Genomic DNA, 13,621 nt, shown 5'->3' with positions numbered 1-13,621 from the left:
TTTGAAAGGCCGACGAACAAAAATATTTCATTATTTTTCTTACTGTCATATATCAGTACAAGTGCGTATCATTTCACCTTATTTAACTATACATTATTTGTTTTTGCTTTTTATTTTGCACTTTACCCACACTTTTATACATCCCAAACTCTTTTGACCTTTTTCAATGTTTCTCTCCCTCCATAATTAATAAGCATCACATTGTTTTAAATACTTCAATGACAAAACCCTTCCTTCCTGTGGACCTGTGTTATTGTCAGGTCACTGGTGGTACAAAGTAGCAGCGCAGAGCCGATGAGTAACGGTACACCGCCGCTTCGTGATCAAACGCAGATCTACAAGGTCCTCCCCTCCCCCGGAGGACAAGAGGACAAGAGTGCTGCTGAATACCCTCTCCATGGAAAAACAAGTGAAAAACAGAAGGTGGGCGCCGTCGGTTCCCCTGCCAGGAGGCCCTCGAGATAAAGTCTGAGCCCGAAACCCAAATGTGTCCAGTGTACAGATCCACATCACCGTTGGGCCCAGATCCACATCACCACTGGGCCCAGATCCACATCACCACTGGGCCTCTCTCACTCTCATGCTTCACTCAATTATCTCGAGGGAGAACCAAATAGATTGCACAAGGAAGGAGACGGTCTGCCCGTCTTTGGTTCTTCGGAGACCTTGATATGGCTCACATCAAAGAGAGGTGAGGAAGCCTTGGAGGTGTCGGAGGAAGTCTGTCTGTCTGCCCGCCCTGGTGTATCATAGAGAGAGAGAGAGAGAGACAGAGAGAGATGGAGGTTTGGATCTTCAAAGTGGGAATATTTGGGCCAAATAAGGTAATTTTGGCTTGCTAGGACTCCTTCAAGAGGGGGTTGGTTTAGAGCGGTGCTTGTGCTGCATTTGAAACCCCCACATGGTTTGACTTCTCTCAGGTAGACTTGACCCCCCTCTCCTCTCCCACTCTCGTTGCCCCCGGCAGGAGGGGGGACGCTTTTGTTAAGCAAAGCCCTGCAGTCTGGGCCGGGTCACACCTACAAGTGTCTCCTAATGTGTGAAAGCAGACGCAACCTGTGGGGAGTAATCGCTCCCTAAAAGGCCACTTACATGACCCCCCCGCCTCAATATGTGCTGATGGCTTGTTGACGCTCATCCTCTCAGCATGACAAGACACACAGTTTTGTTTTCTAGCTGGTGGGCATCGTGCATCTTATGGATGGGACCACTTAGCCAGTGAGAACCATTTGATAACGTCTTCGATGTCTCTGTGTAAAATAGTCCTGATGATTAGTTCATGTACAAAAGTGTAGGTGTGGAGTTTGTGTCTGGGCATTCACCAGGGATGGTCTCACAAAAGACACGATGCACTCTGGGTAACCTTTACTGGTATCCACTGGTAAGAGTCAGATTGTCTTGGCCAGTTTATAAAATAAAAAAGCTTATACCAGTCTTGACCACCAGGTGGTGATGTTTAACCATCCACCGCCAGGTAATGCCAGGCTGGTGGAGATGGAGCAGCCTAGTGGAGGGGGCATTTATGATCACCTTTAATGGAACTAAATAAAATAAAACAATTCCAAACATCTTATGTACTTTAAAAAAAAAATCAATTCAATATCTTAGCCATAGTAGAAGACCAGCTTTATGTCACAGGGACAATTACAGCCAGTATCACAGAAACCGGCCATGCCATGCTGCACGGACGGTTTCTGTGGTTCCTGTGATTCTGTGGAACATGTATTCCTGCTGACCTCCACTCTTTCCACGCAGCTCTCAGCAGAGATACATGCTGGCGCCTCCTCGGAATTGCAGATAATTACGGTAATTGCAGTGAGTCGTTTTCTGTGTTCCCTAAAGCGGTATCCGCATCCTGTTGTCTGTTGGGCACAATTACGGCCTGGAGATGCTTAACTTCCACGGCCATGGAGCTCCCAGACAGACAGGCCTCGTCTTTCCTCCTTAGACCCCCCTCCCCCGGGATACAATATAAGCATAATATTTAGTTAAGATTCTCTGTAGGACGACAATTGTTATTTTTATTTGTCTCATTAAAAAAAAGTTTCTTGAAACGTGCAAAAATATATATTTTTTAAAGCTGACTAAGTTTCTTTTTCTCGTTTGATTTGTGGGAGGGGGGACATGTTGATGATACATATCGCGCGCATGCACGTGTGTGCCGATTGTTAAAAGGGGCAATTGTGTCTGTGCGCGCGCGTGTCCGTCTCAGTGGCGCCATGAGTCCTTTTGGATTGCTAATGTCTGTAAACGTCTGTCCGCTCCTCCCTGCAGCAGCAGGCTGGGAGTCTGGAGGGAAGCGGCCAGACGCGGCATCCAGCCGGCCGCCAGCGGGCCGCGGACCAGTCTGGCTTCACTTACGCAACACTTGCGTAGACCCCGAGCTTTAATTCACAATGCCATGAAATATGTCCGTGACGTATTTTTATTATTTTGGGGTAGTTCTGCTTGTTTCATATCTAAAATAAGTTTGTTTTACACATGTTAAAATGTCTACATATGAAATAATCCAACCTTAAAACAATAAGCTGCTCTAAATGTCCAAACTCTGCAGCAGTACAGTCAGGTGACAGTATCAGTGGCCGCTGCCCCGATCAATGGAATCCCATAATGACATGTGGAACATGGTATTATGGAAATGAAGGAGATGAATGAAGGGGTTGGTTTGACCTGGGTCGTCAAGCCGGAGAGTGAGAGACAAAGAAAACCGGAATGTGGATGAGATGACTTGAAAAATAAAAGCATCAAGGGGGGAAATGAAGAATGAATACATTTGAATGTAGAAGAAATTAACAGTGATGTTGAAAACGTAAACAAAAAGTCAACAATAATAACAATTCTATCAGCAACCCAAAAAATGCAGCATATTATCCGTAAGTATTTGTGTTTCCCCAATACAACGTTTTAAAGGCAACTTATCTCGGTCTGGAAACTTGCAGTTTTCTTCTATTTTTCCCCTTCATATTTTGTTATTCTTTATTTAATGGGGTTATGCTATCGAAATAGACTTGCCTCGTCTTATTTTGAAAAAGAAAACCCCCAAATAGGATATGCTGCATTTTTTGCAACCAATATGCAACAAATATGCAACACATATGCTATATTATCCGTATGTAAACTTTTATCTTGGTCTGAAATCTTGCTGTTTTCTTCTATTTTCTTCCATTTCAATAGCCGCTCCCTCATATAATGTCTTTTTATAATGCATTTTGTATTCTTTATTTAATAGTGTCTATCGAAATAGACTTGCCTTGTCTTATTTTGAAAAAGAAAATCCCGAATATGAGCGGATACAATGTTGCTACGCATTCTGACTGACTTCTCTCTCGCTGGGCGGACCAATCAGCTCGCAGTGGGCGGAGCTTCGACAAACCACAACTATTCCTCCTGCTAGATCTTGGGTGTCCGGAGTCTGCGTGCAGTCTGAGGTACGTCGGAGTTGTCCGTCTTGTTTTCCAACCCCTCAACATTTCTCCGTCCAGGAATACAAAAAGTGATGCTTCACCGTGACCGGCTGCACACAGAGGCAGCGGACGACCAGCGGCGACAACTTTGAACCCCGTTTCACTCTCTTCCCAGGAGTATATTTCTCTTTTTTTTCCTCCACCTCTTTTTCTTCTTTCGGCTTGAAGAAAAAGAAGACGCGGTGTTTCTGCGATTTTTTTCCTTTTCCTCCCGTAATGTCGGACCGCTTTTAACAAAATAAAAACACAAACTTTTCTGTCTCCAATGCGGGAGAGGAGGAAACCTTTTCCGAGTGGGTTTCGCTACTTTTTTGTGGTTTGTTTTGCTCCAGAAGGGATTGTGAGCTGCTCAGTTCGGGAATGAGTCACTTTTCGCCGTAGCTCCATGTAAATCCTTTTTTTGTGTGGTTTTGCCTGGTCGTCCAGCTCTTCGCCCAGCGGACTCTCTGCCGCTGCTACTGGATATACGAGCTCGTCTGCGCAGTACTTTGCTGTAAATGGAGCGCCAGTCCGGGTTCATTTCCCTTTGGCTACAACTGGAGCTCTGCGCCATGGCTGTTCTTCTCACCAAAGGTAGAGGCTTTGCTCTCTCCTCCACCACTGCGCGGGGTTCAGAGGGCTCAACCCGGGGCTGAAGTCACAGCTCCGCGGCCCGGCTGTTTCTAAGCTCCCGGTGTTTTATTTATGACGCCAGCTAACGTAGAATTGAGCCAACGTAGACCAAAGACAACACAGGAAGGAGCTGCTGAGGAGAGACACCCTCACCTGTGTCCATTTAACTAATTACAGAGGTTTAGTGTGTGTGTGTGTTATGAACATAACGCGCTGAATATTACATTCATAGACAAAAACCTTTCCGTGTAATGACTTTTGTAAATTCAACCAAAAGTATTGTGTGTGTATGTGTATATATATATATATATATATAAGTGCGACTTCAAATATCCTCATTCTTTAAACAGCGTCTGTTATTACCACGTTATAAGTATAGTGACATGCTACCCTGGTTTCTTTTGGGCTTTCTCGGATAACTCTCGTTTAGCTCAGGTTTGGAAGCTGCCATTCATAGGAGACTGAGCACAGGGCTGAAGGGCTTTCAGGCTCCCCCCAGCCCACAAAGGGGCCTCTCCTCTAATGAAATATTCTCCAAATGACCTGCCGGCCCTGCTGCTCCAATCATTCACAGGGAAACACTGATCTGATGAATGTGCTCCTGCTTCACACAGCAGCTCTGAGAGCAGCTTCTGAAAACCTTTTGCATGCTTTGTAGCTCAGTTTATGAAAGTAGCAGATGGAAAAACATGTTTTATTGCTTTGTTTATGAAACTATTTCCAATATTATCCTAATACTTGTTATAAAGCAACATAGTCATTATCCCCAATGCAGACCATAGACATCCCACTATATGTGTATACACGGCACTCAAAGTGTTATAATGGCGCCAGAGAACATGAAGGCAGCATGAGCTCACAAATAGAAGTTCTCTAAATACATCTGAAGTCGTGTTTTTGTTGCGTTAGGGCCGATCCCCGGGCCACATTTATGCTTTGAGACGTCTCCTCTGGGAAAATAAGAAGCCATGGGTGAAGTAATGAGTGGGCCTGTGTAAAAGAAAAAAAGAAAGAAGCAGGCAGCCGTAATGATAAGGTAGCAGGAGGCTCTTTAGATGGGACCTCCCCCAGGCCGGCAAGACCACAGTAAAGCTGGGGGGAGAGAGGAGACTCCGGCTCCCCTCCTCTTTACGAGTTTCCATTTGGGTTGAAAGAAATTGACTTTGGCAAACAAACCACTAATTATAAGCTACACGGTTCCTGTTTTATAATACAGTCAGAAAAAGGGTCATTTTTCTCAGAGGAGCTCCTAAATGAAGGCATGCTTGCTGAAATGAGGCAGAAGTGGAATATTCCCATGGGGTGTTTGAAAGGTGCCTGGCTGTTTTATGGCCGGACACTGGCAGACACTTTTCAAACACTTTTTCAAAATAAAAGCAGAGCAGACTGCTTTTGATAGGATTATGTCCCCAAAACACCGGTAAAGTAGTTTTGTTGTAGGATATACAAACTGACATACGTGTACTAAAGTTCGGGATAAAACAAAGCTGGAATAAAGACCTGACTTTTCTTGACCTTGATATTGGTACAAACCCACAGGGGTCCTGCCAAACACACCAAACTGAAGCTATAGCTCATGCTATGGAGTATGAAGTAAAACCGATGGACTTGCCAGGAACACAGTATTGTTTTAAAGCTGTAAATGCATCTAAACTGACCCGGCTCGTCTCGTCTTGTGTTTCCAGGAGAAATCCGGTGCTACTGCGATGCGCCGCACTGCGTGGCCACCGGCTACATGTGCAAGTCGGAGCTGAACGCCTGCTTCACCAAGGTCCTGGACCCGCTCAGCGGGAACTCCCCCCTCACCCACGGCTGTTTAGACCCCGTCGCTAACGCGGCGGACGTCTGCGGCAGCGGCAGCCCCGGGGCCGCCGACGTCCTCGCCGGGGCCTCTGCGCTGGAGTGTTGCCACGACGACATGTGCAACTACAGAGGCCTGCACGACCTGGGGCACACCAGAGACTCAACAGGTAAAAAAAGACGCTTCGCAGAGCTCGTGGGATGTTTGTCTTGTTTGTTTTTTCACTGAAATCCTCTTTAGCTGGGTTTTAAAAATGATCGCACTCTCTGGGGGGATTTTTACGATTCCTCCTCTGCAAATATTCAATATTTCCGTCTTTCCTGTTCCAGAAGCAATACGTTGAGCTGTAGGGTTCTTCAAACTGTTTATGGACATGCAGGCCACCCCCCTTCCTCCTTCTTTTTCCCCCCTCTACATCCCAGCTTTACAGAACTTCAATTTGACTTGTAATGGGCTCCAGCTCTTTGCCTGGGAAGCCAGGGAGCAGCCAGTTTACCTTAAGCACTTGGAAAGAGATCAGATGTATTCGTTCTCTCTCTCTTTTTATTATTATGTGTGCACCATGTAATTTTCCCACTGAGTAGGAATGTGCCTCTCAGAATGATATTGCCTGACAACTCCTGCAGGTTGGGCAGAAGTAGCAGCTCTCGGAGTAATGAAAAGGTGCATAGAGAGACAGAGAGGAAGGGGATCTGTCCCGTGGGAACCGTCTTGTCGTGACCCCGACCGGAGCGCATGATAGTTTATTAGCTCAAATTAATTCCTGGCTCTCAGTCGGGGCAGGGTGACTCATTTGCGGCCCTTTCTCACATCATCGCTCTCGTCTTGTTTTTCTCTCTCGGCGGTTACTGGCTCGCCTGTGGAGCCGGGCCTCTCGCTAAATGCGAGCCGCATACACGTATTTAAAGATCTGCTTGAGTATAAGACGCCCTGGTACTGTATGTAATGATGTGGAGCAGTGAAAACATGTGAGCATGCAGTTAAAAGACATCCTCTTTCTTTGTGTGTGTGCAGATCACAGCCGGTACCAGCCGGACAGCAGCAACAGGAACCTGGTGACCCGGGTCCAGGAGCTGGCCTCGGCCAAGGAGGTGTGGTTCCGGGCGGCGGTGATCGCCGTCCCCATCGCCGGCGGCCTCATCCTGGTGCTGCTGATCATGCTGGCGCTGCGGATGCTGCGCAGCGAGAACAAGCGGCTGCAGGACCAGCGGCAGCAGATGCTGTCGCGGCTTCACTACAGCTTCCACGGCCACCACACCAAGAAGGGCCACGTGGCCAAGCTGGACCTGGAGTGCATGGTGCCCGTCACGGGCCACGAGAACTGCTGCCTGACCTGCGACAAGATGAGGCAGGCCGACCTGGGCAACGACAAGATCCTGTCTCTGGTGCACTGGGGGATGTACAGCGGCCACGGCAAGCTGGAGTTCGTATGACTCCCGCCGGGAGACACGTGACTGTCAGGGCCGTCTCTGCTCCGTTCTTTAAAAGACATTCCCATGTTGGTTTTTTGGTCCGTCGGTTCTTTTCAACCAGTGGCGGAAAAAATACGAGACTGATCTCATGCCGTGTGTTTTTTTTTAATTTTTATTTTTTTTTGCTAGAGGAGCACTTTACTTGAAATAATGAAAGGCAAAGCAACGAGGAGCTGTATTTAAAAGTGGAGAAGGGCAGAACTGAGGTGGAGCGAGAGCTCCGTCACTGCTCCGGAGGATCCTGGACTTTTACACTGAGCGCTGAAGGATTCCAAATCTGTCTTATTTGCACATTTGTAAAGAAAAAAAACTGCCCCGAAACAAGTCGTTGCTTCAAACCAGATTTTTACACTGACGCCAGGGTACAAGAAAAGAACTCGAGGAGTAAAAAAAGACTGTTGGTGCGCACACTCCTCCTGTGTACGTTTTCATGATTCAAGCTTATTGTAAAGATTTTAAATATATATATATATATATATATATATATATATATATATATATATATATATATATATATATTTGTCTGATAAAACTGACCGATGTGCGTCTTTGTTCGGGGTGAATGTCCAACATCTCTGTGATCAGACTATAAGCTTGATTGTGAGCGTGAAAGACAAAACTTCCATTAAAATGACTTTTTATTTATTTGACGATTCATTCTTGTGTTTTTCACGTAATATTTAACAACAACGATGAGGGGGAAATATATATATACAGTAGAGCTGCTACATCTGTCAGTTGTTGTTGAACCCTCTCCAGAGGTCACGTTTTCAGCTTCAAATAACTCCCCCTCCTCACTGGTTGGATTCATCCTGGAAGTAGTGGTGCTATTTATTTTATACTCCACTCTAAGGCCTCTAAAGCACCTCCCAGAGTCTGCTTTCCTGGACGTCAGTGAGAAACACTGTCCTCCTGTGTGTTGAAGAGGGTGTCAGCGAGGAAGGATTTCAGTATTATTTTGAAACGTATGGCTCAGAAAATCCACTGGAAAGACAGAAGTACAACATATTAAAACAACTTTCTTCCTCTGTGCCAATGAGCTCCATTGTTGTCCTTTAAACTATTAGTGACACGGTCTTTCATTACAACGCGCGCACACATTTATTTTAACTCAATCCCACGTACACCGTCAAAGTGTGTGGTGTTTGCTTAAAACTATTTATTTGTGACTCGCTTAAAAAAGATTTACATCTCAAGTTCTGGCCGGTGAGCTTCGGGCCGAGCGCCAAGGTGAATGGAGAAGTCCCAATCGGAGCTTCACCCTTTACCCGCCATTGTATGTTGCTTAAAGGCTGGTTTACCCAAATCTCGAAGTGGAATCTGGCCACGCAGATAGTTTTGAGAGTTATAGTTTCTGAGAGGCCTCTTCTGTTATGTTGGATTATCCCAGAGGGCTGTGTGTTAGGCACAAGGTGGATTGTCCAGAGTGAACCGCTTCTTATGGGGTTTGACCATTTTTGTATTCAAGGACTGTTGAAGAAGTTTACAAGAACCGTTACTTTAGAGGACGTGTTACTTCCCTGCTGAATTCTTGCTAAATGTGTGTCTGCAACAAGCAGAACGGCAAACGTTTGACTAAAAAAACAACAACCGTGAGCTGAAAGTCACACGGAGCAAGATCGACGTTCGGGTTGAAAAGTTCACAGAGACATCCTGTAAGTGGTCTGAAGTAGAGTCGGTGAAGAGTGTGTATGTATGTGTGTGTGTGTGTGTGTGTGTGTCTCTGTGCCGAGTGGTGACCCTCGTGTCTTTCCATTAAGGAGGACAGGAAAACGCTATTAGCAGCGAACCACTTAACGGCAGCTCGCATTAGCGAGGCTTGGCCCCCAGCCCCCGAGACTATTACCCTTGTAATAGCAACAATGTCCTCTGACTGGCCCGCCTAATGTGACTGCTGTTTGCTTTAGCCTGATTCCACTTTTCCCGGCTCACCCTGTGGGTGTCGGGAGACGGTGAAGAAATCGTCACGAACAAGCCCTAAAATAAAGTTGTCTTCGACCGAGGAGACATCTAAGAGTTATCTTCTGTGTAAGACACACACACACACACACAAACACACTTTTTGTCTCTTTTGTGGGGCTGCTTTTGTGCTTTAATTACATGCACACACCACCTGGACCTCCACACACACACACACCCTGGAGCGTGTTGCTGTAGCCGGGGCCTCCTCTCGTCCCGCCGACACCCAGTGGTCAGTAGCAATCCGGCCATTTTGCGCAGCACTAGGCGGTCAAGCTGTCCGCGTTCACATGCAAATTTAACGAGGCGGCTCTCCGGCCTCCGTCAAAAGGGTCCCAATTTGTGTTTGAAGCGACTTCAACCCGCACCCCTCTACCCAACCACGTTTTTTTTGTATTGGAGCTGATTTCTCATTGTACTTTTTAAAATGTATTTGTAATCTGCCTTCACATGGGTGACGTACACACACCCTGCAACCCTCCCAGGCCCGGGAACAGGCCTTGTACCCACTGTGTGGAACAATATATAGGAAATGTAAACACACGTGGAACCTGTTAACACCTGATGCAGTAATGGATGCACACCTCCTCAATCCGCCTATGTTTTTCTTGGTTCCCTTCCCCTCCAAGTCCTCACATTTTCCGCCGCTGCGACGCACCTGGGGGAGTTTGCATCGTTTTATATATATAATTATACATGATGCAGCACTGAAACAATGTACGGATCAGTCGATCCGCTAAAGCTCCTTCGCCCGACAGGAGCTGCTGGTCTAAATCATACCACCGATACTTGAAGGCTGTTTACCGGTTCCCGACCACAAACAAATACAGACATTCTGGAAAATAAACACAACTTCCAGAAGACAAAAAAAGCAATTTTTATTTTAATTGACTTGACGAATCGACATGACTGCCGAGACAAATCATCCTCTGTGATGACAGACATCCGCTGGGATAAGACGCAATCTAAATATTTAGCCAATTCATTTCCGTCCACAGGATAAAGCTCCAGTAGATGTAGAGTAGAGGTCCTTGTATACCGTCCCCCACCCCATCTAAACATTTACCCCTGTGTGTTGTTAATATTTAGATATAAATCTTCCCCAGAAGAGAGAAAAAATGATGTTGGGAATGTTTACGGGACGGACGAGGCTTCTTAAAGCTTAATGTCACCTTGTGTAAATAGCAAAAAAAAAACTTTGGAGAGGGTTTTGCGGCAACAAAGTGCAAACAGAATGGCTCATTTCTACACACACACACACACACACACACACACACACACACACACACACACACACACACACACACACACAGTGCTTTAGGCCTCTGTGATGAGTCGTCACTGAACTGTCAGGTGCAGGCCCACTTTTTCTCAGGAGCTTCATGGATGACGTGGTGTCCTCCTCCTCCTCGTGCAGCCAAGGGCTCTCAGTAGGCCTCTCTCCGTCAGCTGGGGCCCACGATGGTCCCTGAAGGACAGATGGCAGAACAATGTCCACCGCCCGTCCCCCCAAGAGGCAGACGGTCCCTCCAACCACTCATCCACTGAGAAACAAAGCCCCAAAGTGGTATGAATCGACGCAAAGCTAGTTAGCTAGACATGCTAGCGTCTGCGCTTTACGTTGGAGAAAACCAACAGATGGATTCATCCCCTCACACTGCTACGTATGTTCTCTTGGTCGGCTCTTTAACTCACTCGTGTGAGAGAGGCGTACGTTGTTGTTGTTTTTTTGCCGTCTCTGCTAGCATTGAGAGTAAACGGTTACTATAGAGACGAGTCATACTGTTAAAACCACTCCCACGCGCGGGGGAGACAATGACAACATGCTAACATGGGCTGAACCGCTGACAGACATATGCCTGTAGCTAGCTACAAACAGCAGTGTCAAAGGCTTGTTTCAGCCTCTGCTAATGGAGAGCGGTTCATCGGTGTGTAGGGTTGGGTACCGAAAACCGGTGCCAGTACAACCGGTGCCTACCGGACCGAAACGCAACGCAGATTTCGGTGCTTCCTTTCGGTGCCTTTTTACACTACTGTGAAGTCCGTCCTGGCAGCAGGTTGTATAGCTACAGTAGCTAGCAAGCCATCAACCTTTTAATAGAGCAAAGGCTGAAAGATAAACGGTCAAAAGTGTGGTTGTATTGTGTGATTCGACCAACGCAACGTGCAGCAAATGCAACAAAACAAAAGAAGAGCCGAAACTCCGATAGAGAAACGCTCCGTTTCCTCCACCAAACCTCGTTGAGGAAACATCTGTTTTAAATGCTGGAATCTGGACGAGAAAGCTGCAGAAAAGACTCCTAAACTATAAACTATAAACTTCCTGCTAGAAACGTCTGTTGGAAGTCAACGTCAGAGCGGAGAAACCGCAGCTGACCAGCAAGAACACCGGCTGAGAAACGCTCCAAGCCGCGACACAAAGTGAGATTATTAGGAGACGTGTTTGTTCCTCGGTTCAGTTGGTGAATTCAAGAGCAGCTCCGTCTGGTTCAGAAAAGCTCTCCCAGTTGATATGATTGATGACGGCAGCAGAGTTTGTAGAATCCAACAGTTTCTGAGTTGCACACGGTCCCTATCAGGCCACTTCATGCTGTTTTTTTTTATATATTGTTTAAAGTTTAAAGTTAAAAGGTTTGAAGCTGTAGTTTGACGTCAAGTGTTTTGTATTGATTTATTTATAGTATACTTCAACAGTTAATATATTGTGCAATTTGAAGAAAAAAAATTGCCTTGGCAATAAAAAAGTATGGGTTCAGGCACCGGTATCGTTTTAAAAGTATCGTTTTAGCACCGGTATCGGAAAAAACCCAAACGATACCCATCCCTACCGGTGTGGGCGGGACATAGGGTGCAATTGACAGTTTCTACACAGCCTCAAATACTGTCTGGGCAATTGGAGTTTGGGTAAACCCAAAGGGGTGACCCCACCCCTGTAATCCACAGAAAAAGAAACAAGATGTCAACTAAAACAAGCCTGCTATTACCGCTTGTTGCGTGCTGCGACAAGACGACGAAACTGAGATTTTTTTCCGAGATTGTAACTTTTTCATAAACCTGAATGTGTAGCAGCAGGAAGGAAGGCCGGCCGGGGGCGTAGCGACCCGATGCTCTGATATATGTGTGTTCATTGTGGGGCGTAGGTCTCGGGGATTAAAGCTGAAAGCAGAGACGTCTCTCTAAAAACGGCTCCGTGTGAGCGAGGCCAAGCCACTATCAGAGTTTAGGAAGTGGTCTAAAATAACATGCGGTCGGGGAGATAGATTCCTCCAGACTTTGTGTCACGGCTGAAGGTTTGAAGTCTAATTGCATACCGAGACAGGAAGTAGTATATTCACACCATATATTTCTTAACATTACTTATTAAAACTACTCACAAAAGTCAACGCATCTTGGGTCAAAGTTTGACAAATTAGGGTCACATAACGTGCATATATAAGTTAGATAGTTTAACTTTAATGGGTTTTAATGGTTTTTACCTCCAGGGTTTTCCCATTGACATTAATGACTCTTAGCCAGCCAGGTAGATGCTCTTGTCTCAGAGGGTAAACACAACTCCACTCTGTTGCCTCATGTTAGGATTTTGTTTGGAGAGACGGTTCATCTGAACTTTATCCTCAAGGAGATGGATAACTTTGAGCTGTCGCCCATGAATGTGATTACAAGACCCTATCAGACAAAATACCGTGGGCCGACTGTGTATCTATACATATTTTACTACTCCCTCTTCATCTGGTGTTTATCCAAGTGAAAAAAAAAGAACCGCTCGGACGAGTGTTTTGACAGAGGAGACCCACCACTTCACGCCGCCAAAGGAGTCCGTGAGTGATAAAAGCAAGTGGAGCGCTAGAAATCCTCTCCGCCTGACAAGACGAATGTATCTGCATGTTTGTGTCTTCCAACGCGCCGAGTGCATCTGCTGCGGCGTAGCAGAAGGTACGGGGACCCAGAACGTGAAAAGGCGGAGGCCTGCTTGTGCACTTCTGTGGCAGATCACTGAGCGACAGACGGCGACATCACCACCACCTCTCTCTCTCTCTCTCTCTCTCTCTCTCTATCACCCCACTGGGGAACGACCGGATACTTATTAGCCAGTGATCCAGCACTTAAGGCCCTTAACCCGCCACCCCCCGTAGCACAGAGACACTTAGGGGTCAGCGCCTCCCCCGTCACGTCCTCATCGGCTTCCTCCCCAAAACACGCTCGCAGACAGGCGTGTGCACAACACACATGATTAGACCAGAGTCGGCGTCCCGGCCTGATCGGGGGAACTCCGTTGCACTTGGTTTTAGGATGTAAACTGCTGTTGATGCTTT

The 13,621-nt window shown here is 46.5% G+C and overlaps 1 protein-coding gene across 1 annotated transcript; it reads left to right on the top strand.

Annotated features, from left to right (window-relative positions):
- The first annotated feature begins 3,540 nt into the window (after window positions 1-3,540).
- Window positions 3,541-7,784, top strand: bambia (BMP and activin membrane-bound inhibitor homolog a). Its single transcript, XM_079234395.1, has 3 exons — window positions 3,541-4,037; window positions 5,762-6,046; window positions 6,892-7,784. The coding sequence occupies exons 1-3, from the start codon at window positions 3,962-3,964 to the stop codon at window positions 7,308-7,310; spliced, it is 780 nt and encodes a 259-aa protein (XP_079090521.1). The 5' UTR covers window positions 3,541-3,961; the 3' UTR covers window positions 7,311-7,784.
- The last annotated feature ends 5,837 nt before the right edge of the window (window positions 7,785-13,621 follow it).

The sequence above is a fragment of the Taurulus bubalis genome (assembly GCF_910589615.1).
Source record: "Taurulus bubalis genome assembly, chromosome: 18".
In the NCBI taxonomy this organism is placed as follows: Eukaryota; Metazoa; Chordata; class Actinopteri; order Perciformes; family Cottidae; genus Taurulus; species Taurulus bubalis.
The sequence above is the reverse complement of the archived record's forward strand: the minus strand, read 5'-3'. Positions and strand labels throughout refer to the sequence as shown.

Bases quoted from the DNA above. Each gene is read 5' to 3' on its own strand.
- bambia (XM_079234395.1), top strand. From the start codon at position 3,962: ATGGAGCGCCAGTCCGGGTTCATTTCCCTTTGGCTACAACTGGAGCTC. The intron at 4,038-5,761 runs GTAGAGGCTTTG...TTGTGTTTCCAG, and splicing joins GGCTGTTCTTCTCACCAAAG to GAGAAATCCGGTGCTACTGC. The intron at 6,047-6,891 runs GTAAAAAAAGAC...GTGTGTGTGCAG, and splicing joins GCACACCAGAGACTCAACAG to ATCACAGCCGGTACCAGCCG.